This window comes from Brachypodium distachyon, chromosome 3 (genome assembly GCF_000005505.3).
Source record: "Brachypodium distachyon strain Bd21 chromosome 3, Brachypodium_distachyon_v3.0, whole genome shotgun sequence".
Taxonomy (NCBI): domain Eukaryota; kingdom Viridiplantae; phylum Streptophyta; class Magnoliopsida; order Poales; family Poaceae; genus Brachypodium; species Brachypodium distachyon.
In genome coordinates, this window is record NC_016133.3 from 20,936,273 (window position 1) to 20,961,826 (window position 25,554).

A 25,554-nucleotide genomic window follows, 5' to 3' on the forward strand; every position below is an offset into this window, starting at 1 on the left:
TGTATTTTCTGGCTCCCAAGCCGGGAAACTTCAAGATTGCCCACAAGGAAGGCAGACCTCACCGTGAGGAATTCAACAAAAGAGCCCTGCAGATCATCAGGGATATCAACTATGTTGACCTCTCCAAGAAGCCCAAGTCCAAGAAAACTTCAGACACTGAAGACAGCGATGTGTTCCTGTCTGAACCAGCCGTTGAACTGCGCGGTCCTGCCAGAGCATCCAGGATTAGAGGTTCTTCACTGCCTCCTCTTGCGCCTCGCAACAAGCCCAGTGAAGACTCCAAGGGCAAGGCCAAGATGCCTGAGAAGAGGAAAGCCGCTGAAGACGCAGAGAAACAGTTCCAGAAGGATCTGAAGAAAGCTAGGAAAGCCTCTGCTGTTGGACCCGGTTCCTCATCAAAGGATGCTGCTGATGCTGCCGCCATGGCCTCTGGAGAAGTTCCTTATCCTCCTCAAGTCGTTCACATTGATCCATTCTTCTTGCTGCATTCAATGAAGGAATGCTCCCGGATACCCTCATGAGCCATGTTGAAGGCCTGATAGTTGCCAAGACTCAGGCTGAAGAATGGGAGCAAAACCGTAGTTTGCGTGTTGCCAAGAGATTGGAAGAAGAAGAACATGCTGAGAAGAAACGTGTTGAGAAGGAGAAGGCAGAAGCTGCCTTGAAGGAGAAGAAAGCTGCTGAATTGCAGAAGAGGCTGAGAAGGAAGCTGAAGAAAAGAAAAAGACTGACCTCATCGCCCTGATGAAAGAAAAAGAACTTGCGTTGAAAACTCAAACTGAGCTTGAGAAGAAGAAGAAGAAGAAAGCTCTGCTCGCTGAGCAGATGAAACAAGCAGTCGAAAGCCTGAAGGCTGATAAGGCTAAGAGTGAAGCAAGGAAGAAAGCCGCCGAGAAAACGCCTGAAGTACAGGGCGGAAATGAAGAAGTTGATCAGGAGAAGACAGAGTATGAGAAGACGAGGGATGCAGCTCGTGAGACCTGTCGTGAGATTGGTCTTAAGGCCAGACATGATTCAGCTGCCCCCTCTGACACTGAAGAAAGTCAGGATTTACCTCAGACCGTTCCATCAAAGAAGACCACTATGACTCGTCAGGCGTCTCAGATCGCTGAAGTGAAGAAGACTGCCAAGGAGTTTGATCTGAAGATCAAAGTTCATGCCGGAAGAAGTTCCTCCACTTCATCATCTGCGGCAGTTCCTCTGAAGAAAGCTATTGACACACTTGTGCTAGATACATCAACAATCAAGCTTACTTCACTTGCTGAGGAACAGGAACAAGCTGCTTCATCCCCCACAATACTGTCTAAGCACACCGCTCAACAGGAAGAAGGAGATGAGGTGCTCGGGAAGAACCAAGACACCCGTCCTGAAGAACCCCCCACCAGCAGCTCGTTGCCTCGCACTGAATCAGTTGATGCCTCTGCTGAAGAAGGAAGAACTTGTGACTTCGAAGCTGAAGCCACTCATGATTTGCATGCAAATGACGCAGAAACTGATGCAGATGCCCCAGTGCCAACGCCGGAAGTTCGTGTGAAGAAAGTTGTTAAGAAGAAGAAGAATGTTGCCCCGTCTGACCCGTCCGACCGAAATTCCTCGAGTGATGAGGAGAAAGAAGAAGAGAAGGAAGAAGAGAAAGACCCTGCGCAAGCCTCTGATGATCTAATGGAGATTGACCGTCTGCCAGAAGATCTGCTCAAGCCTGTGCCGAAGAAGAGACGATCCGGACTCGCTAAGGATCGTGAAGATAGGAGACTCTCACGAATGCTTGTGAGATCTCAATCTATGACTGAAGACAACCGTGAGCTGTTTTCTCCCAAGCCAAAGATGCCTATATCCTCTGACCGAGAGAAGGTTTACTTCAAGGCCCTGAAGAACGCTAAGCTTTGTGTCGTGAGGCTGGAGAATGGGCTGAAGTACAAGGAGGAGAGATCAGCTGAAGACAGGAGGTTTTGATCTTTTGAGCAGCAGGACTACTATGCGCAGATTCTTCTGCCACGGATCCACTTTGCCAAGATGAAGTACATCAATGATGAATGGTTCGCCACCAATCGTCAGAGTGAAGTCATGACTGCTGCGAATGCTCTTAATGATATGCATCTGCTCAAGTTTGTTCAGACCTGCCAGAATTGGAATGATGAGCTGATTCTTAAGTTCTATGCTACATTCGGCAGAAAGGTCTACAGATTTGAAGACAACTCAAAGGGCTACAACATCTACTGGATGACAGATGGTGACAGGCACAGCTGCACCTCCAGGCACTTCAAGGATTTCCTTGGTCTCGCTGAGTTTGTTGGCCAACCCAAGATCCATGAAGAACAGGCTGCCTCAGATGAAGACATTGCCATTCTCTATAAAGAAGGATTTTCTGGCGCCTATGGAGGACTGGCTGGGTTCAAGCCTGGAGTGAAGATTCTCAATGACGTTCTCTGTTTCACTCTCTCTCCCAAGCAAGGCAGCTCCAGTGAGATAGCCAGTCTTCACCGCAATCTGCTACTTGCCATCTTCAAGGGTGAGAAGAAAGATTTTGGAGACTATATTCTTCAGACCATCGCCCATGCCTCAGCAGACCGTGTGCGTGCTCTGCCCTATGCACCCCAGATTATGAAGATCATCCTGCAGTTGTCTAAGAAACGCTTTGAGTTGGAGCATCAGCACAAGTACTTTTCGCTGAAGCCTCAAGATCCAGAGCCGTCTGTGCTTCCTCCTACCTCATTTTCTGATCGCCCGGAGTCTTCACTGCCCATCCCGTCGCAACCGCAGCTGAAGCAAGCACTTCGTCCATCTGACTCTCAGTATGAGACCAGCTCCGGCACGGATGGTTCCCTAAAGAATCTCATTGTGAAGCTCTCCCGCAAGATTGAAGATCAGCAAGATCTCCTTGAGAAGCAGGCCGTTCTGTTGAAAAATCAGCAAGTACTCCTCAAGAAGCTGATGTCCCGCGAAGAGAAGACTAGTGAATTACTTCAAGACTTCCTCGCCAAGCACTACCTCGACGTTCTGAAGCCTGAAGACAGCGAAGCTACACCAAGCCAGTAGTCTTCAACCTTTTTGGCGTCTTGATGCCAAATGGGGAGAAGGAGTCGGGGGGGGGGGGGGGGGGTTCGCTTTATTTTGCTGCAGGGGGAGTTTTGCTTTTTATCTGGTTCTTCGTCGTTGTCGTCCTAAAAACTTAAGTCCTATTGTGTGTGGTTTAAAACTCTTGGTTGTGTTGAAGTACACTTAATATTGCCAAGAGGATTCTGAAATGCCTGTAATAAATTTAATCTTCATGCATTTTCATTCCTCATGCGTGCATGTTTACTTCAATACTTGTTAGTGCTGCATCTGTTTACTTCAATTTATGAGCATGTATGAATTCTTATTATTTCTGCTCTAACATTGTACATGATGCACACCCTTGCTTCTGAAGAATATGAAGATTTTCTCCCACTCCTAAAGCTCTTTGCACTTGCATTCAAACGCAATATAAATAGTGCATATCTTGAGGAGGAGTCTTCATATAACTCAGAAGCTAAAAGTTTCACACTTAATTTTCCCCCATCTTTGAAGCTTTAACCAGTGTTGTCATCAAACACCAAAAAGGGGGAGATTGAAAGGGAAACCTTGCCCTTGTATGCGTTTTGATGAATGATGACAACATGGTTAAGGAACTAATGAGTTACACTGAGTGTTTCAGGTTTTAGTTCCTCAAAAAAGTTGGTTTAACCAGCATCGATGACCCCTAAAAATTGAAGTACAGGTACTGACGTGAAGTATGAAGAACTCAGTGAAGAACGTGAAGCATAGCATTCTTCATAGGTCTTTCTGTAGCTCTTTCTTTCACTTGAGTATAGGAACGCCGTACTATTAAGGGAGGTTTGAAGTGTGGAGCTGGTTTAGTTGAAACCTTATTCTTCATGTTCAGCTTAGGTGAAAACCATTTTCTGTATGAGTGTTTTTCGTCGGAGTGAAGAATGAAGCATTTCAGGCTTCACAGAAACTTGCGCGTGAAGTCTTCACTCTGAGTTCAAATGTGTTTGAAAATCTGTCGCTTTCGTGCTTGACCTCCTAATCTAACCGTTGTGAAACAAAGTGATAAAGTGTGAGCTGGAGGCTCAAAGTTCACTTTATCCAACGGGTCACAACGACTAGATCAGCCGTGGCCAAGGCTATATAAGACGACCCACCCCGAAGGAGTTCGGTGGTGATCCCGAGTGAGTTGTTTTGAAGAACACCTGATAAAACCCTTAGAACTGAACTGAGCGTGAAGAATGGGATCCCCTCTCTAGCCGAGCACTTGAAGCTGTTACTCTTGGTGATTGGCATCACCTAGACGGCTAGGAGTCAGTGTTGAAGAGCAATCGAAAATTGTAATTTCCCATCAACCAGTCTATGAAGGTTCGGAGATCACCTCAAGATCTACCACGAGTAACTGGACAAGACTTCGGTCTTAGCTTAGGAGGATTGGGTGGACTTGTGTGTCCGCGAGTCTTGTGTGACTCAGCCCCCTCAACAGAGACGTAGGATTATGCCAACAATCTGAACTTCGGAAACAAATCCCTGTGTCTTCAGTCTTGGTGATTTCGTTCCTCAACCTTTATTCTCTGTGAAGAATAATTGTTTTTTGTGTTCTGTTCATCTTTCTTTTTTCCGCTGCTAACTCTAAAATTAATTTGTAATCTAAATTGTTGAAGTATTGTGAATGTCTTCAGTTTTCATTTCTAAGAAACAATTTAAAACTGGTCACATTCACCCCCTCTGTGACATACTCGATCTTTCAGCGTGCTTCGGTGCAGTGGTGGTACGCCCCAAGTCAGCCGGCACGAACAGCTGGCAGAGGCACTCTTGCATCTGCTCTTCAGCTACAGTGAGGGCATTCAGGCACCGTAGGTTAGTAGCAGCATTTATGTTAATTTCTCTGTCGTTGGTTGGAATTCCATTTCTGAAGGTGCATATATGTGGACTTGTGGACTTGGTTCGTTTGTGCACGAGTGTGTTCGCTGGTCGTCGGCGTGAATATTATTATGTCCTACTCTATGTACTGCCGTGTCTTTGTTTTACTTCTAGATTAGGCATGTAGGGTGGGTGGGGGGGGGTGTAGTACTGCTGCTGGTGTGTTTTGTGCAGTCACGTCAGATGGTCTTTGTTGTTACATTCGCAGAAGCGGCAACACAAAATGACTTTGTAGCTATGCGCTAGAAGGAAAGGCTATATGATCTTTCTGAACCTGTCCTGTCAGATGTATGTTCTGAGTTGAAGTGGCTTAGCATTTTTAAAGCTGTACTGTGCGTGCAATCTATGCGATGTGAAAGTATGGATCTTCGTGTTTATGTTTTTGTCCGTTTATATTCGTCATGCTCTGCGACGCCTTGTATTGTCTCTAGGGCGTCAGCGTGTTCCTTGCGACACAGCAGAGTTAGCGTGAAGCCCAACGCGCGATGTGAACTGCCGGTCGTTTATGACATATACGCGCATAGGCGGTAAGTATCGTGGGATCGGACGCAGGCATGTCCCTTCCAACTGAACACGTGTAGCATTGCATGCTGAGCCGCCACACGCGTGCATCTTTCAGGGGCGCTGGGTTGAGACGCGTGGTTAGCACGATGGCTTGGTCGGTGGCTTCGCATACATATCTAATCGCCTCAAGTGTTTATTGGATTGCTTCCTTGTTAAGGCGCGCATGTACTTGAGTTCGCACACCTCTAGCAATACAGAGGTCTCGGTGGTGCTCGGCGAAGCTGCGACAGATTCTTGGTACTGTTCTTTCTACTTGGTAGATGTTTCCATGTGATTTTCCTTTTTGACGTTTAATCACGTCAGAAATTGTGCGTTGCAGCGATGTCGTCCTCGTCCGTTGAGGAACATGATTACGACCTGCTGGTTAACGAAATAGACGAAGAGGACGAGCGGCTTGGTTTTGACCTTGGTCTACCTCCGAAGCCACTTGGTGAGTAGTTTATTGGATTCTGACGCGTTTCCTTCTCTTTCCTTTTGCTTTGAAATGACGGTAGAGCGAAGCTGACATGGGTAGTCACGGTGTCGTGTGAATGTCACACATGTAGGAGAGATTAAAACAGTTCGGATTAGTCGTAAGTTACTTTTAGGTGAGATCTTAAGAGAACTGGGTGCGCCACCAGCCGGATACAAAATGAATTGGCGGAATTCGGGTTTTTGCATAATGCTTAAAGCCAGCGTGCCTGATGCACGGAAGGGCTTGGATCCGGTCGACACCTGGATATACAGCGATGGCCCATGGCAAACTGTGGGTGATGGAGAAGAAGAAGCTGCGCATAGGATGATCAACTGTCTCAAAAGAAAGCACGAGTTCGAGGTGGATAACGCTAACTGGACGGACAAATATCTATATTGTTGTGGCCGGTACAAATGCGTTAAGGAGTGGCATGCTTTGAAAGAAGAAAATGGCGTATTGAAGAAGATCATCAGGTATTTACGTCAGGGCTGGAAGGCTACCTTGGGTGAGCTGAACATTGTTCATGACATGGCGTACGCACTGCTGTGTTGTACGGCGTTCACTGCTTATTCTGCGAGAACATCAGCTGTTTTAAATGAGGTTTTGGGTAACACGACTGATTTAGAAAGCCATGCTATGAGGGCACTAACGGAAGCGACGAGCGCTCTTGATGGTACGCCTTCGGAGGAGAGCTAGCGACAATGGCGTCTCTTCTCGCTTCTACGAGCGTTCGGTCCGTCCTGTTGTAGGAAACGAGAAAATGCGCACGTTCAATGTAATAATCATAAATAGTAAAATGGTAACGATAGTAATAATGTGGCCTCCCGGATATTTTTGTATTCCTGGTCAAATGTGATGTGACGAAAAGTGTTTATGAGCAATAAAGTTGGTTATACCATGCTTAATTGCGTCCGTTGCTCCCAGCTAAATTTTCTGATGCGGTGTCTAAAACCTATTAATCAGATATGTGCATGCATATATGGAGTACACAGGCATTGAAATGTACAACTTGCAGTTTCCTCCCTCCTGGCGCCATGGACGTTGTGCGAATTGGCTACCTACATGCCCTCCCTGGTTGCATGCTTGCATTAATATCATCCTCTCATGGGTTCCCTTGCGGATTAAACATGGCCTAAAGCATGTAGTTTTTTTTCTCTTTTTTCAAAAAAACTGAATCATGATCCTGCCTCCCTACATGTAAGTACTGAACTGGCGACTACATTCGTACTAGCTAACTAGCACCTCTAGGCATGCATCGGGTCGAGCTCTCCGTGCGGTTTGTATGTGGACGGCCCATCATGAGCCCACCTTCCTTGGACGGCACTACTTCGTCTCAGCACGCGTGCCCACTCTGTAGAAACCATAAATTCCGCTCGGATGTCCGATTCAGCACTTTAGAGGGAAAAAAGGAATGGCTAAAAAAAGGGAATATGTTAGCATAACTAAAAGGGAAAGAAAGAAAAAAAACCCAGACATGTGTGCGCTGGCAGATAACAGTGCGTACAGCGGATCTTTTTTCTAAGTATTGTAATGGTGGTAGTGTAAGAACTACTCCGTATGCGGCACGACCCGTAAATTAGTGGTGCCATCGTATTTCCTCTGTATTGATCGATTAGACCACGCGCACGGCTCCCGCACTTTCGTTTGGCCTTTGTTCTACCGTTTTCTTATTGTTTTGGTTACTACGAATGACGTGAGTTATCCGAGGTGAATAAACTTACGCTGATCGAGCGTAAGTTAGAACGTCAAGGCGTGTTAATTTGTGCAGTTCGTAGAACTGCATGATTGGCTAGTCTATGTTTCTCCGAAGAAGCGCAAGTGTTGGTACTTGGCAAGCGATGTACAATGTGACGACAGATTATTGGTTGCCTACTAAACCGTCACGTTCTGCATGCTTACAGGGGACATCGCTGTGTTGCCGATCATTTTAACTGAGCTCAAGTGTGTAATGCCTTGCGGTGGGACTAGGTTTGGGTATTGTTGGAGCTTGGTATACCTGTTTTGTGTGAAGATGGTGTACTGCAGTGCATGAACTCACGAGGATTGTACTCTCGCTTCTGTTGTTCATTTCGGATATACGCATTTCTACCGTCCGTTAATTTAGGTTCACAGAAAATATATAGTTTGGGTGTTGACATTGACGATATGATGTGAAATTCCCCCTGACAAGGTGTGTGACATCTGGAATACGGGGCTTTCTACGCATTTACTTACTGCCTTCATACATCTGCTAGCGCCTCATGTTCCGTTTTCACTGTACAATGAAATATGGAACTTTCTTCTTAGAATACCTAATGATGATTGTGTGTATGGTCGTGCCGTTGCTATGTTTACACTGTTGCCTAACCGTTGCTTGTTATGTTTACACTGTTGCCTAACCGTTGTTCGCAAGTGCGCGCGAACCTGATTTCTTCATGCCTGCTCTGCATGGTTGAAATATCATGGGCCCAGTTTGTTTCGGCAGCGATCGGCAGCCTCATTGCGCGAGCCCACCTTCTAGAAAGCAGGAAGACGGCCTGGCCCATGCATGCACCGACCCTGGGAACCGACAGTGGCAGACAATCGTCCTCAACGTGTCAAGCCGCATGAACCATAGGCGTACTCTCATCCGACAGATGGCGCACGAAACTGACGTCGTCCTTCCCTATATAGTGACACGTGGACTGCTAAGTTCGCAGTCAGATGACGGCATACTTACGCACAGACTCACACTCCAAAGAAAAGACCTTCCTGCCTAAGTAATGGATTCTCGGTTCCTGTCTCGCAGGCCCCGCCCGTCCCAACTGTGCAGGTTGGTTTAGTCCAATGTTCTAGCGCGCTAATGCAACTAATACGCCTACCAATTCCAATTAACACACTTGTCATTGCGCAGTGTACCGTGCCGATGACGCCGTTCGGTCGGCTCTTTGCGCCGGCCATGCAAGGCCCATCTCGCCATCTCGACGGTAACATGATGCCGCCCCCGCCGCATGTTCCCATACCGCCGCCTCCACCTGCCCCCCGCATGTGGATGCGCCCACCCCCGGCGACGCACATGCCGTTGTCCCACGCTGGACTGAACATGGGGAACCTGCATATGCTAGCACTGCCTCATAGCCACGGGGCGTCCACTGCCATGGGTGTTGTCCAAGCCTCGCCGCGCACAACGGAGGCCTAGCAGCCGGCTCTCGCTGGAGGAGGGAGTTCTGGCAACCTGTGTTTCTTCGTGCCTGGGGCGAGGTTTCTTTTTTTTCTCCCCACAGATCTTTGTCCTAGCACTAGGCTAGCATCTCCTGTTTATGGGCTGAAGGGATCCTCCCTTACAGGGTTCGATCTCTGTGCTTACAGTGTTAGTTCCTGGATCAACTCGCTAGCACACACAGTTTCAAGATGTAATATCAAGATACAAAAGTCAAAAGTATACTTACATCGCATTGATCCAGAATTTAGTAATAACTTACATATTGCATAACCTCATGGGTTAACTCAAAAGAAAAAAAAATCTTGCAGCGGAAGACAGAAGATGCATGAGTCCCATAATAACTCCACAGTCGAAACATGTTGGAATGTAAACTCGCAACCCTAACAATTCGTACCTCACTTTTCACCTAGTTCACCTACAACATTTAAACGTTGCAGCCATTGGAGAGTCAATACACTGAATGTATTGGCAAGCTCACCTGGAAGTTATAACAGATCCTACCAAGTATATGCAATTGAGGTACAGTAGGGTTCAGGCTTTATGGCGTGGTAGCAAAACATAGTTTATCCTATTACAATTGAATGTTACATTATTGTTAACTAATGGACACCGGGTAGAAACACCGATGCTCCTATTAATCTAAGGACATCGAGTAGAAACATCAATGCTCCTAAACTTAAGTTCAAACCATTCATTTTATTTAAGAAGTTGGAATGAGTGAGACTTTCCTTACAGCCCCCAAATCTAGTTGCTCATGATTGTCCGTAACCGGGGACACGGCTAAGTACTTAGTTTGACACTCTCGAGAGGTTGTACACATTCCCCACAAGAAATCGACGTGTTAATCCCTTGCTATCCTCCGGGTAGAGCAGCAACGGCATCGACTTCAAAAAATTTCAGAACATATTCATCCAGACCACCTGAGGGACCCACGCTCCCACCTACACAACTACCTCAGTACAATTCCTCAGATCTGGGTTCATATTTCTTACTCCATCCAGCCAGAACCCATTTAGCTTGTGGTTGTACTGGAAGCTACTAAACAGGAAACTAGTCCAGTCTCTGATACCCCAGGTGGCATTCCACATTTGCGACGCAAGCGCTCCCCGAATCCACGGAAGAGACGTCCATGGACGATCCATTTTCGAATCCACGGAGACTCGACTTAGAGGGACCCATAGAAATGGACCTGACTTCGCATAACATCATAAAATCTCAAAGCAGTCCACCTAGGATGGTTCATTAGGATTGTTTTGCCAAGTTTCCAAAATCACTCCACATCATCATTTCACAGTGATTGAGATTTCCTCCCACGTTTACTAACATAGCATGGCTAAGCAATACTAATCACGATGGCTATGGGTGGAGGATTCATGGCAAAGGTAACCCTATAGCTAGTAGGTCAATCATAGCTAGCATAAGTACGAGTAATAGTTCTATCAATGCATTTCTACAAACAACTCTAATGCATAAGTGTTTTAAAAACACACATTAATATGATATGATCAAAGTGAACTTGCCTGATTAGTGTCTTTGTATTTTTCTTCTTTTTGATACTCACAGTTACCGCACTCCGTATAATCTATCGCGAAGAACGAAAAGTAATAATAAATAACCAATCGACAACTCCAAATCATAACTCCAAATAAGGAACCAAAGCAATATACAAAATTTAAATTAAACAGTACCTAACTACTGTTAGGCTATTCTAGGCATAGATCTAAGAGGTAGGAACAAGGTTGGGACAAAAGCGGAGTTGCAACAGAATTGATTTGGTAATCTACGGGCTGTTAACATATACAATTTTCTAGGGGTCATAAGCTACTGTAGAATAACTTTGGAAGGTGTACAAAGTGGTCCAGAAATTAGAGTTGGGTTTATTCTTGTCAACACAGAAAGAAAGAACTGGTTTAGAACTAGGGATCAACAGATATGCCTCTTCGAAGGTAGCTAACCAGTAATCAGACTGCAGCAGATACAATTTTCAACTGGAAATACACTATTGATTATGAACCGAAACAAGGTGAAAAAATTGGACTGGTATGAGGAGGCTGATATATTATTTGTATTCCAGAAGGAATTGGCTTAATAGGACAAACGGATAAAAACATCTGAGCTTGCAAAGACAGCTAGTCAGAAACTGGCAGACTAAAGGTACTAAATCCAATTGAAATTTTACTGGTGCTAATAGCTTCAAAAGACAGAGGGCCAATGGGATGAATTAAACTAAATCTAACAAATTTTCAAAATCCACTGGTTTAACCTAAATAGGAGTTGTGAGTCAAAAGATACAGGCTTACAAAAAAGGCTAATCTATAACAAAGTTTCTGTAACTAAAGGTTTAGAATTGGCCAAGTGTGGGAAACTGCTGAAGGTACTGTTTTGCAGTGATGATGCACTAGTGTGGATGATCTTGGAAAGGTGTTAAATGAGGTATAGGATGTAGATTTGTATTTGATCTTGACATGACATAAAGAATCATCTAATTTGAAGTAATGGCTCAAAAGATATAGATTCCGGAAGACAGCTAACTAATGTGACAGTGTTAACAGATACGACTTTTGATTGAAGATACACCTCTGTAGATAAATCCTAAGTTGTGAAAGATGTACATTAATGTGTATAAAATGATCTAATTGATGATCTACAGAAGGTTTGGAACCAAACGGATCAACGGAACACTCTACATGAATTTCGAAGTTAGCTAATCCAGAAGCAGCATACTGTGAATAGCAATTTCCAATGAAGATGCCGTACTGAAGATCATAGAGACGGGGTATACAAACTGATATGATCTATAGTGGAGGACGTGATATAACTACAACAGAAAGATTCGGCCGAAAATGATACACAGCTCAAAAGATATAGGCTTCTAAACATGGCTAATCAAAACTGCTGCGGCTGAAAAGTTGATCACCGAAAAAGACACGGAGTTCGCCGGAGTTGAAGGAGGACGGCGATGATTTCGATGGGGCCGTGGAAGACGTCGAGGCGGACATCGTGACGCAGCTTGCGCAGTCGTAGCATCTCCGGATGGCGACGGGCGGAGCACCGGGCGCGGCGTCGGCATGGGGTCGGGGACCGCGCGGCTAACGATGGAGATGGATCGCATAACCTTGTCAAGGAGGTAGTTGATGGTCACGCGAGTGCACCGGTGAAAGGAATTTAAAAACGGACCTTCGGAGAGAGCTCACCGGCAACAATGGCGGAGGCGACGGGCGGAGAAAGACGTCAACGTAGCCGGATGTACAGAGGTTTTGAGGCCAAACTTTCTACATGGGATTGAGAGAGGAGAGGCAAAGGCTCAAAGTGACGCGCGTGGAATCCTTTTATATTGGCCGAGGAGGGAGATCGGGCATGGATGTCGATGGGCGGCATTCGGAGCGCCTCTTTTGGAAACTGCGATTATGAGAGGAAACTTCAAATTGATTGCCCGAATCGGTTCCTGGGATGGTGAAGATTGATGGGGTGGTTTCCTTTCAAAGAGAGACACGCGGGAAGGAAAAAAATTGAAGGAAAAAAATATGGAAAGAGGGGTTTCCTTTACGTGCAGAGGAGGAAGAACACGAGCACGAGCTTGTGCTCGCTGGCTGGGGTGCTTGGTGGAGATGGGCCGGCCCACTTTGGGTCGGTCCATTCTCTTTTTATTTCTTCTTTTTTTTTTCCATTTTTTGTTTTTATTAATAACTTTTGATTTCTAACTCTAGTAAATTTGTAAATTCAAATCCTCCAAAGTGTGAACTTTTGGGACTTGAATCATTTCAAAATAAAACAAGTAAAAATATTTTTGCTTATATAAATGTCATTAGGGCTTTATAAGTAATACATAAAATGGGTTTTGAAATCTATTATGAAACCTTTGTTTCATAAATTAGTTTAAAGTCCAATAAAATATTGGGTTGGCATACTTTGCACTAAAACCTTTCCTTAGCTAAATACCCCATTGGGTTGAACTCCAAATAATTGAATTCCAAATAAAATCTCATAATAATTATATGGTTCAATAAATTTCCAAATAGCTTTATAACACCGAATCACAAACCATGTAAACCATCGTACATGTTTCCAACTATATATATATATATATATTTGGGAAGTCACGTAATCCCACTCTCAACGACGGAATAAATGTTGGAATAACATTTTCACATGAGCATGTCACATTATCCTCTTCTCGAATATTTGATAACTTCTTCTCGAAAACAAAATTAACATGTCAAAATAAAAATCGAGAAAACATAGGTGCATCATTAAATATGTTTCCAATCTTATAACTAGGAAAGTCATATTATTCCCTCTTTTATCATTTAGATAAATGTTGGAGAACATTTCTAATCGATTTAAGTATTCCAACGATGCTCTCGAATGGTCATGGTGATGTGGGTCGGGGTGGCCCGATCTTTCGATGAGATTGATAACTCTCGATTTGGATAGGAGGTGACGTTGACGATCCGACTACGGCCTAGGAGATAGCGCCTTAGCAATCGATACACCAACTCCAGAGGGTTATTGATCACGCGGGGCCACGATCAACCTTACCACGAAGGTCTTTGTTCCTGCAAACAATCGAAGAACAAGCAAGAACAAGATAAATAGTGGATGCAATTTAAAATTGCGAGTATAGTATATCAAACCAATGTCTCAACGAGACAATAAGTTGGAGTCTTGACGACGGTAAAACAGGTGGTCTAACCGACACACGCGATTACACGAAAATAGCAAAGATGGCTAAACTTTATCTAATCAAAACCCAAGGCTCCTTAAGGGGGCTCATGGGGTATATAAAGGAGGAGGGAGAGATATTTTCGTCCACCTTGAGTAAGGAGGCCGAAATCCAACTCTATCTCTAACTTTCCTAACAAACTACAACTCTTTAGAAAATAGAAAAACAGATCCGTCAGCTTGTTTTGTCCATCACGGTCAGCACGAGTCGAATCTCTTGATGGGGCCAGATCCATTGGAAAGTTCTTGTAATTACCTTTCCAACAAGTACTTGTTTGCTTGATTTGGACTCCGGATGCGGCCTGGGTGATTAAAACAAATTCGGGTCTCCTAACAGCTCGGACCCGAATCGGATTCAACTTTAATTCGTGATATCTTTCTCTAACAAGCTCCGAATCATATGCCGTTTGATTTGTTAGAAAGTACACTTGAAATCCTTCCCTCTCAGCTGTATGGATGCTTGATTCTTGTTGGCCCTCCCGTTCGCCTCCATCGTATCTCATCTTGACCTTGGATTTGAAAAGCTCGACAAGATGCCTACGTAATAAAACGAGACAAGATAGTAGTAGCTCCGCCTCTTCATAAATATGAAAATGAAGACAATTACTACTTGAATTCACCTGATTATAAATCTTGTCAAATATTGTAGAATTGAGGATACCAAAAGTCGTATCCATGGTTAGCATGTCCATATCATCCTCCCTTTCTTCAAAGGAAAGCCGTCCTCGGCGTCGTTTGTGCTGTAAAGAGACTGACAAAATAGACAAAGTGTGTGCATGGTATATGTATATGTCATCCATCTTTATACATTTGCTTTCTTGCACAATTAATCTTTTATAACAAAGTCTCATGAGATAATTAGTAAAACAATCATGATGAATAACATTCCAGCAAGAAGATTGACAATATTGTTTGCATTTATAAGCGAAACGATTTCTTGTATTTTGTTTGCACCGCTCACCATTACACCATCCCAACATTGGAGAATAGTAATGAATAGTATCGAAATTAGTTACTACAATATGCTGAAATTTAGAGCAAGTCAAAGCACTAATATTCAAACAAACATGTAAATAACTATTTGGCAAATAATCAACACCTATATTGGAGGTCCTATCAAAATGATTAAGCATGTGCAAAAATTTCTTTTCTCCCAAGAGAGGAAAATTATCACAAGTAATGCAAATCTCATGCACCAATATGTTATTGTTCACATCATGTTGTCCAATTAATGAATTGTGTATCCATGAACAGCAAAAGATTTCAAAATTATTAACTCACACAGTTTATCCATTGCATGCGACAAATACATGGGGGGACTATCAAGTGCAATATAACACAAAGAATTAATGGGTGGATCATTCTCAATCACTCCATGTGTAATTAACTCGACACAACCTAAACCAAATTTATCCACATCACATGTTTCTCCCAAAACATTAGTTATTTCCTCACATGATTCATTCTCATCAATATCAAAATTAATATGTGCACTCAAATCATTAGAAGAATTAATTTCAGCAGTAGGTGCACTCAAATCAGCATATAAATCAACAATTTCACATGGTGCAGAAAATTCAACAGGTATCTCATTTATTTCATCACATGCCATATTTTGTTCAGCAACACAATCATCTTTATCATTACCTTGTAGGCTCAACACGTTTCTACCACACCTTCTCTCCAATTTCCTCTCCGCTTCATGAGCAAGATTAAGCAAACACAATAGAGAGTCGTATGTTCCGTATTCAATTATGTAAGAAATATCAAAGTTAAGCCCACAATAAAATCTATCCATTTTTCTTTGTTCGGTTTCATCTAAACCAGACCGCAATGTTATAAATTGGAACTCATGGTAGTAATCATCAACAGATTTATCATCTTGTGTCAAACGTCGTAGCTGTGAGCGCAAGTTATTAGCATAATTAAAAGAAACATATTTTTCTCTCATGATTTTCTTCATATCAACCCAAGTGTGAGGTATTTTGTTTTCTCTAAGTATCTCACTCCACCAAGATAAAGCAGCAAAAGTAAATTTACTACTAGCAATTTGAACCTTACGACTATCTAGTACATGGAAGCATGTGAATTGCTCAATTAGAGTATTTCCCAATCAATATAAGCTTCAACATCATTATTTCCATCAAAGAAAGGTCGAAAACAATTATTGATATTACAAGGATTGCGATATACCTTTGCCTTGCCAATGTCAACAAGAGACGAGGAGGATGGAGGTGGTGAAAAACGCTCATGTCGGTCACTTGATAGCATAGGCCTATTTTCCATCCTTCGTGTAAGTCCTGTCATGGTTAGTATAAGACAAGAAACAAAACACAGGAATATGTTCCTATCAACTAATAGGATGTGGCTACAAGTCGCTCAACTCTCAAGCTAAAAATCAAGTTCTTACAAGTTCTTACCATGCAAAACAGGAAGGTGATGGCCAGCGGCGTGACCAAGCCCTCCGAAGATTAAATGTATCGATGCCTCGGTAACAAACCAACCTAGGTGTAGAATCTGTGGAGCTTGGAGCCTTTTGTGAGTAGCAAATAATCAAATCAGCAATGCAAAGTTGAAAATATGCTCAATAATGCTAGTCCTATCTGCTGGAGTCGATAAGAACGAATTACAGAAATAATCTAAGCCTAGATACTGAAAAAGATAGGATAGAAAGATCAAAAGATGGCACAACAAGTAAATCCATGGGATTTTTTTTATTTTTTTCCTTTTTGTGGCCTTCTGTTTGGCTTCTTATTCTTTTGTTCTTCTTTTTTTTCTTTTTTTTTTAACCCCAGAAACTCACGCAAAAGAAGGACCGGAAAACTGTACGTCGGTCTGTCGAAGAACAGCAAAGACTGCAGTAAGAAAAATTCAGAAAAATATGGAAAAATATGGGTTAGAAGCGTATCGACATAAGCTTTCCAGCAAGGGCAAGATCACTCAAAACGGATGTCGGACGGTGGAGAAAACTGAGAAACACCGGGCTGCAGCGACGCCGGAAAACGGATGCAGAAACTTGGAAGCTCCGAAAGTCCACCTTACAAACCGAATTTGAGGGTCAAAGTGCAGAGCGGATTCAACTTTAATTCGTGATATCTTTCTCTAGCAAGCTCCGAATCATATGCCGTTTGATTTGTTGGAAAGTACACTTAAAATCCTTCCCTCTCAGCTGTATGGATGCTTGATTCTTGTTGGCCCTCCCGTTCGTCTCCATGGTATCTCATCTTGACCTTGGATTTGAAAAGCTCGACAAGATGCCTACGTAATAAAACGAGACAAGATAGTAGTAGCTCCACCTCTTCATAAATATGAAAATGAAGACAATTACTACTTGAATTCACCTGATTATAAATCTTGTCAAATATTATAGGATTGAGGGTACCAAAGGTCGTATCCATGGTTAGCATGTCCATATCACATGGCATCCAAATTGGAATCTTAGTGTGTTAGTAAATCCTTCAAACAGAAAATAGGATTTATTAAGATGCGAATAATAGTCCGGATAAAATCATAATATGCAAATTGTTCCAAATAGAATACTTTGAACTTATATAAATGTTTCCAACCATGTTGTATGATTTGGATAGTCATATTAATCCACTCTTTTGTTGAATATTCCAACATGGTGTGGAAAAATTTAAATAGTTCCTAAAAAAATCAAATCCTTTAGAAATTCACAACCAAAATATTTCCAAAACCAATATTTTATTTAAAATAATTATTTTATTTAATACTCCAAAATGGGAAAATTCTGTGATGTTACATGGGCTTCTTTTGTACGGTCTGTAATTAAATTCTTGCGTATGCATCGATTGTGTAACATTTTGCTGTAAGTTGTGACATTTTGCTGTAAGTTGTGAATGGATGCATGGGAGCAATGGCTTTGTCAACATATGTTCATGCGTACGAATGTAATTATGCATAGTGAAATTATTTCGCCTATTTAATGATACGTTTCGTCCATATATAAATAGTTTAGATTACGTGCTAACAAGAAAAATGGTGTTCTCTGTTCTCACAAAGAATAAGTAAATGGAATCGAAAACGGTTAGATTAATCTTTTCTTTCTGAAACTTAAATCTAATCCAAGTTTATGCCTCTCCGTCCAAAGAATGTTTGGTGAATCACCTGCTCAAAAACATGACATGCTTAAAAATAAGTAAAATAGATTACGAACCCACAGAGAAGAAATATGTAGGTAGAAATATCGACAAGCGGTTAGGTTGACGTGCTCGTTCTGGCTCTTTAAGCTTATATGGTTGTTCACACCTTTCTTTTTTTGAAAATACCGAACGGATGCTACAATCGGTGCGAACATGTTTGCCAAAAATGTTTAGTGCGACAACGGGATCGACTGTCGAACGATGGGACGAACTTCTAGGTGAATTATGCAAACAAGCTGTATTACGTAGAACAAAGGGTCGCCGGCGGTAATAGATACATGTAGCGTTGCGTAAGACCATGTATTGTGATACGTGTGACCATGTATCCTTAAATATTCATATTAAATATTAAGTGATATAATGGTTCGTAAGCTTAAATTTTTTCGATTGGGTATAAAGGCTAATCATTTAGCGAGAACCACCCTGCGTTAGTTTTTATGTACGTGGTTGTGGGACATGTACGTGCAAACCAGTGGTACCTACCATACGCATGTACAGAAACATGTACATGTCTGTTCGGAGACATATCTCCATAAATGTTCTCCCGAAAATTGCATGGCCTTTTTTTTAAAACCTCATTTCCGTTTGCTACTGTCTTTGTTCTCCTATCCCAACCTCTGTTGTTTTCCAAAGCATGTCGCACTATTCGTATTCAACTGTACAAACCAAGCTAAACCATTTGTTGATGCCTTCCAAGCTTGTTTTGCGTGTTGCGCTCCTGGCAGATACTCCTTCGTATGTTTGGTACAAGCGGAAAGTCCTTTCGCAGTAAAAAAATAAAATATGCGCTGACATGCGCTGACATGTGGCGTGCATCCCCATATTTTAAACTGTTTTTTCTTTCTCTTACATCTACAAGTTCCGTCCATATTCTTTCTGCATTCGTGCCATGCAATCTGTCGTGGTTACCGTGTTCTGCCTACCGTCCGGATTCTGCACAAGATGGTGGTGGTGCCGGATAACTTCTCGCCGTGGCCAGTGACACAGCAGTTCTATGGCGAGGCGTGAGCAACGCATCGTGTTTCCACCGAGAGTGCGGCCGAAAGCGCCACACGGTTCTTGCGCACACAGAGGAATATCAAGATAAACGACGTAAATTATGCACCAAGAATTCAGGCTGAAAATAGAATTGCTGCGTTAGAGTTGTTTCATCAGCTGCAACAGGAGGCACTTGCGAGGGCTACTAGGTACGGCAATATTATGACCGACCGCTACGTCGATGTGATAGCTCAGACGAAGCACATCTGCCTCAATTCGTCACCACAAGATGATTGTCGATTCTGATGGCAACGAAGATAAAATTCCGGTGTACGGTGGCGCCAGGCCGGCCACAACCCGCAAACAGAATCTTTCCGCCTCTCTTGTGAGGCTCTTCCATCACGGTTACACGACTGATCGTGTTCTTGCCGGATAGGTGATCATAAAATTCGTTTATTTATACTTAGGCAAGAAGATAGCTTTTGCTCATCCTAATACCTTGCGCAGGGTTTTCAGTCAGGTGCCGCCGCAGTGGGAAACCTTCCTCCGATGTGGCCGTACCGGCGACGTGCAGTCATGCTTGACGTTTCTAGGGAAAAAGGGGTCGTTAGTTCTGCAGTAGTACGCACGGCGTGAAGAAGGGTTATGTTCTGTTTCAAAAGTCCTGCGTATAGTAGTGTTGGTAGTATGTTATAGTGTGTTATGTTATGAATTTCAAAACGGGGTTGGCAGGTCTATAGGCCAATTCTGTATTAGGTGCTACGTACCAGTGTCCTAACGTGTCGTCCGTTCCAAAAGTGTTCAATAATGTACGTCCGTGTGTCCCGCGGCTGTTATCTTAATGCATGTTGTGTAATATGTAATATATAATATGTATGTAGCGGAAGTATCCAGTGAATTTGGATTTCAGTGAAAACCTGCAAACTAACGTGGTCCATTGGATTAAAAACGGATGGCATAGATCAAAAGTGGGTTTTCGAATCAACCACTTACTACACTTAGGCACATAAACCCCCGCTTTTACCCACAATCAGAGAACTCTCTCGTCAGGAAACTCTCCTTGGCTGTTCGTCTTCCTTTACCGTTCCTATCCCCAATCCCCACGCGACGGCGACTGCTGCGCTGCCCTGGTGCGAAGACGACTTGGCGGAAGCTACGCTGCCCCGGCACGGCGGCAAATCAGCGGCCCCGACGCAGCCCCTGGCCCCTGCGCGATGGCTACTCCGAAGCTGCCACGGTTCGACGGCCACGGCCCTGCGGGCGACAGCAAATCGGCGGCCACTGCGCTACCCGACGGCGTCCTTTCGGTGACTTCGTCTTTCCGACCACGACGCTGCCTGCAATGGCGACTCGAACTGAAGCTTGATTATGTTTCTTAAGTTGCACTCCTACTGTAGGCAATTTGTGATGTAATCTCTATGATTGTACCAATTCTGAAGCCACGACAACTGCGTGCATGCTCAAGCTGACATTGAGTTTGTTTAAGAATTTAGGACCAGGTTTGAAATAGAAACCTGGAATGCATTGTGTGTTCTTGTGTGTATTCTCTTAACCTGAAATGTAGTACTCTATTGAAATGGCAGTCTGGCAACAATCAGATAAAAATGCTCTAGGTTGTCAAAGGCAACCAGAATATTGGATATATTCTGTCATCAATTCGATGGAGTAATTTTCTTTCTGGTTGTGTCGGAGCACGGATCTCCGGCACTGGAGATGCCGAACACCCCCTTTTTGGTTCGGTGGAGGGCGAGGCGATTGCTCCGGTGATCGCCGGCGTGACGGAAGACACGAAGTGTCGACACGAGAATCTACCCAAGTTCGGGCCACCCGGAGTGGTAACACACTACGTCCTTCTTGGAATTGTATTCAAGATTACGTGTGTGGTTACAGAGAGCCCCGGGGGTTCCCGGGGAGCTACTTGGCTATCATTCTAACCAGAGATAGAACAGAACTGATCGGAACCCTTTGACCGGTGGCATTGGTCCTCTTTTTATAGACAAGGGGATACCACAGGTGCCGATGCATGCAGCGTGACACGTCTCCTAGATGCGTGTCACCGCCACAAGAATTACACTACCGCTGATCCACGCTGGGCGCCACGGTAGAGAAAAAAATGATTTGTAGAGTAGACGCCCTAGCCTTGCTGAGCAAGCCTAGCCCTGCCGATGTGACTCCTGTCGGTGCATTAAATGCAGTGCACCCGCTGTCTCGTCCTGTCTTCACTGTTATGCGGGCCCCGCATGCACGGCCGAGTGGGTTGCTAGGGTGCCCCTTCCCGGCTAGCGCACCCGGCCAGTTGCCGGGGAGGCGTTTCTTCCGCTTCCCGAGACCAGAGTTCCCGGGCGCTTCTTCTATTTCGGCCCTTGGCTTTGTTTCCACCAAGGACCGTCTCCTTGGGGCAGGCTTCCCGAACCTATCGTTCCCGGGAGGTCAACCTAGAGGGGCTTTGCCACTGGCGACCCACGCGTCCCGTATCAGTGGGACCTCGTGGGCCACAGGTACAGTAGCCCCCGGGCGTGGGCCGGCAGCCTTGAAGCCCCCCGTAAGTGCTATCCTCGGTCGATTGCCGGGCTACGCCCTATCCGACGCATGGGTCCCGAGGGGGGTCCCCTGGCACCCGGCCTTTTGGGCCGCATTTACAGTCCTACTCTTCCGAGTGAAACGGTCGGGCGCACGATTTCGTGCCTTATCCCCCTTAATCATCAGAGAGTTAAGACCACGTCGCGCACCCCCATCTTAGTCCCCGATTCTTTAGGGCACTTTATTGCCGATCGTGGTGGTGTCCGTTGCAGCCCACCAGCCCCGATAAATACCCAAGGCTGGCGGCGGGCACTCCCCATTGCCTCTTGCTTCCGCCACTGCCCCCCAAGCTCTCCACACCCCAAATCCAGCCAAACCACTCCCCCACTTCTGCGGATGTCTTCCAAGGGCCAGACCCGACCCAAGCGGAGCACCAGCAAAGGGGAGAAGCGTGAGAAGGCTAGCAAGAAGGAGCTGTCGGACCGAGCTCGGAGCATGAGGAAATGTGGGCCAAGTTTGCCTTCTTCCCCCCCCCCCCCCCGGGTACAACGGCGAGGGGGTGGACAAGTTGGTCTTGGCGCTCGCCACCAAGCACAACGAGTACGAGCCGACGCGGATTCTCCCTGTCGGCACGGAACACGACCAGCAGTACTTCCGGATCTTCAGGAGATTCATCCTAGCCAGGTTCGTGCCGCCGCACTCTTTTTTCCTTTCCGCCATCATGGAGACCTATGGGCTCATCATGGCGCAAATTCAACCCACGTCGTTCTTCACATTGGCTGTCTTCCAACACCTCTGTGAAGCGTTCGTGGGGGTGATGCTATCGGTGGCTCTGTTTCGCCACTATTACTACCCGAGGGTGGAGGCGAAGGCTCCCCTGTCCTCAGGAGTGGTGTTCCGATTCCGCGACAGGATTAAGTCGGCGTTCATCCGGCTGGGGAAGAAGAAGATCGAGCACGAGTGGCGCCACGACTGGTGCTGGGTGCGCACCGACGAGCTCCAAGAGTTCCACGAGGAGCCCCTCGAGCCCTCGAAGGGCTCTGACAACTGGACGCTCCGCGACCAGAAGGACGAGGAGCTGGCCCCAATATGTGCCAAGATCAAGGCACTCCGTGAGGCTGGGCTCACGGACACGGATGTAGCGTGCCACTTCATCGGGAGGCGCGTGGCTCCCCTGCAGCGGCGCTCACATCCGGCATGGATGTACACTGGGCCAGGCAACCGAACCTGGCTGCAGCACACAGAGCTCCTGCCAGAGGAGTTGCAATTCTGGGTGAAGGGCATCACTGGCGAAGACGAAGCCTGCTGGGTGCCGCCGCTCGGAACGTACCCGCTCCACGCTGGGATCCCGAACCTAGGAGCCCGGGATCTCCCGCTCTGCGAGGCCCCGCAAGGGCAAGGAGCCGGCTGCCGATTTGGGGAAGGGGGGCCAAGGCAAAGGCTCCTCCAGGCCGGAGGACTCGGACTCCGACGACTCCTCACTGGGCGTCGGAGGAGACTCCGACGACGCTCCCCCGGCAGCTAGCAGGGTCGCCCCCCCCCCCCCCCCCAGAAGCCAGCAGGGTCGCGCCGGAGGAGGACGACGTCCCTCTGGTGAGGCGGTCTGCGGCGGAGCGGGCGAGCAGGCAGGAGGCCAGCCCGCAGCCTCACGAACCTCAAGCCGGCATGGGGACTGGGGCCTCCGGCAGCAGCGATGCGGTCGCAGCAGCCACTCTGGCTCCCCCGGTGGCTCCGCCAGTTCCCCCCGCACGAAGCGGCCCCCCAGCAAGGAGCATCCTGGCGGACAGGGTGCTCAAGCTCAAACTGGAGGAGTGAGTTCGACGTTCTTCTGAACGCTCTGGATTTTGCGAATTTTACATGTCTGCTTAGCGCTTTTTTTTACGTTTCCCAGGTCTTCGAGGAAGTGGGGGCAGGCCAGTACAAGACGTTCCTAGCTCAAACTCGATGGGCGGTGGTGACCAAGACGACGCGGCCGCTGGGGACTTAAGGGTCCCCGACTCGAGCTCGTAGGGCACCGGCCTGGTTGCAGGTACGTGCAAGCTTCAACATTTTTTTATCTGTGCCATCTTCCAGACTGACGCAAATGCTCTTCGCACAGTTGCCTGGGACGCTCCGGCTGCGCCCGTGCCCACCGAGGTGCGGGTAATCGACCTCACCGGCGAGGTCGACGACGATGCTCTGGCGGAGGTTACCCCCGTCGGAGCCCTCCAACAATCTGCCCCGGTGCCTGCCGGGGCCGCGACTGCTGCCGCATGTGACGCCATGCAGATGGCGCCCCTTATGGCAAGTGACACGGAACAGCCTCCGCCAGCCGGAGCAGGCAGCGGTGCTCTGGAAAGCCCCCGAGCCCCCAGCCCACCCCTCTAGATGGGCAAGGAGCGGCGGGGCTCAGCCAAGCCGGGGGCGCGTCGTCAAATCCCGACGCACCCTCGGGATCCCAGACGGTTGCGGCGGGGTCCTCCTCCTCTGCCGGAGCCGCCTTCAGCCCGGGAGCAGGGGAGCTCGTCGGGCGGTCATGGGGTCAAATTACTTTCGACCCCAGCATGTTCCAGCAAGTTCACCAAGTGATCAATAACATCTGGCAGCAGCAGCGGATGTTTGTCGATTTCTTCAACAACACACAGCAGCACCATGCTTGCGTGGTGGCGAAACGGGGCGCAGCGTGACGGGAGGCGGAGGAGCAGCGCACCGAGCTGCAACGGCTGTGGGCGAAGCTACAGCAGGCGCAACAGGCTAGGGCGACGCCTGCCGTGCAATGGGTGCCGGAGGTCGACGTCCTCCGGCAGCTGTGGGACCTCCAACAAGAGTGCCAGCGGGAGCTCGAGCCGGTGAAGGCTACGCACACCAAGAGCGAGGAGGAGCACCAGGCGGCTCTGAACTCGTTCCAGGGGCGTCCAACTACTCCCTGGAGATGCAACGCCTCCGCCGCGAGGTCGGAGAGCTGGAGACGGCGGCTACAACAGCAATCGAAGCCTCGGCCCGCCGGGAGTAGGAGCTGCAGGACCGGGCTTGCTCCCAGGAGCGCGAGCTCGCGGGGCAGCTCAAGGCCGCCCAGGATGCCAGCTCGTCCCTTCAGGGCGAGCTTGAAACGGCGCGGCAGGAACTCCGGCTTATCGACGAGGACAACACCAAGAAGGCGTCCGAGATCGGCAGGCTGAAGTCCGAGTGCCGCGAGCACAAGCTGCAGGCCCAGGAGGCTCGCGGTGCGTGCACCGAGCTGCGGACCCGTAGGACGGGGGAGGTAGCCAGGCTGAAGAAGCTGGCGGACTCGGCGGTGGAGGCCCTGCAGCGGTTCGACATCCCGGTGACCTCCTTCGACGGGGCAAACATGGGCAGGTTCACCTCCTTCGCAGACTTCGTTGGCCGGCTGAGCGGCCTGCAGAACTACGTCACGGCCTTTGGGGACCGGCAGGTCGGCCTTGCAGCCAAGGAGGTCACCGGACAAATCCTTATCCGGGTCCACTTTGCCCACCCCGACTTCTCGTTCGAGTCGGTCTTCGACGCCTGGTCGGACGAGGAAGAGGCCAAGACCCACCGGGAAGCGCCGCAGGGCGGGGTGGACGAGATGGTGGCGCGGATGCACGGCAAGGTCGATGAAGCCGAAGCCGCTGACGAGGAGATCGCCGGAGAAGTCCCCGGCGCCGAGGATGCACGTGACGCCGACGCTGACACGCCGGGAGCGCCTCCTGCATGATTGTCTGTTTTTTTGTTTATTTTTATTTCCCTGCAAGTGGCGCAAGGCGCCTTAGAACTTTTTGTGTTAGCCCTTCCTTGTCATTCCAAATGCTATTTGTGAACTCGTTTGCTCAAGCTTTATTATTTCCAATGCTACTTTACTTGCTTTTCTGCCTAAGACTAGCTTGCTGGGGAGAGGCTCTGTCCTTTCGTGTTTTAAGCATGCGTATCCGGGGACTCGCCAACTACATGCTTGGCCAGACTAGGAAGCCAGGATGGACCCGCGGTGCCGACATAGGACCAAACAGCAGCGGCCAGTCACTCCGTCTGCGGGTTAACTACCCCAGCGCGCACACCTCCGGGAC

The 25,554-nt window shown here is 46.9% G+C and overlaps 1 protein-coding gene across 1 annotated transcript; it reads left to right on the forward strand.

Moving 5' to 3' along the window:
* The first annotated feature begins 744 nt into the window (after positions 1-744).
* Positions 745-1,953, forward strand: LOC104584102 (nucleolin-like). Its single transcript, XM_010238236.1, has one exon. It carries the CDS (start codon positions 745-747, stop codon positions 1,951-1,953), a length of 1,209 nt encoding a protein of 402 aa, XP_010236538.1.
* The last annotated feature ends 23,601 nt before the right edge of the window (positions 1,954-25,554 follow it).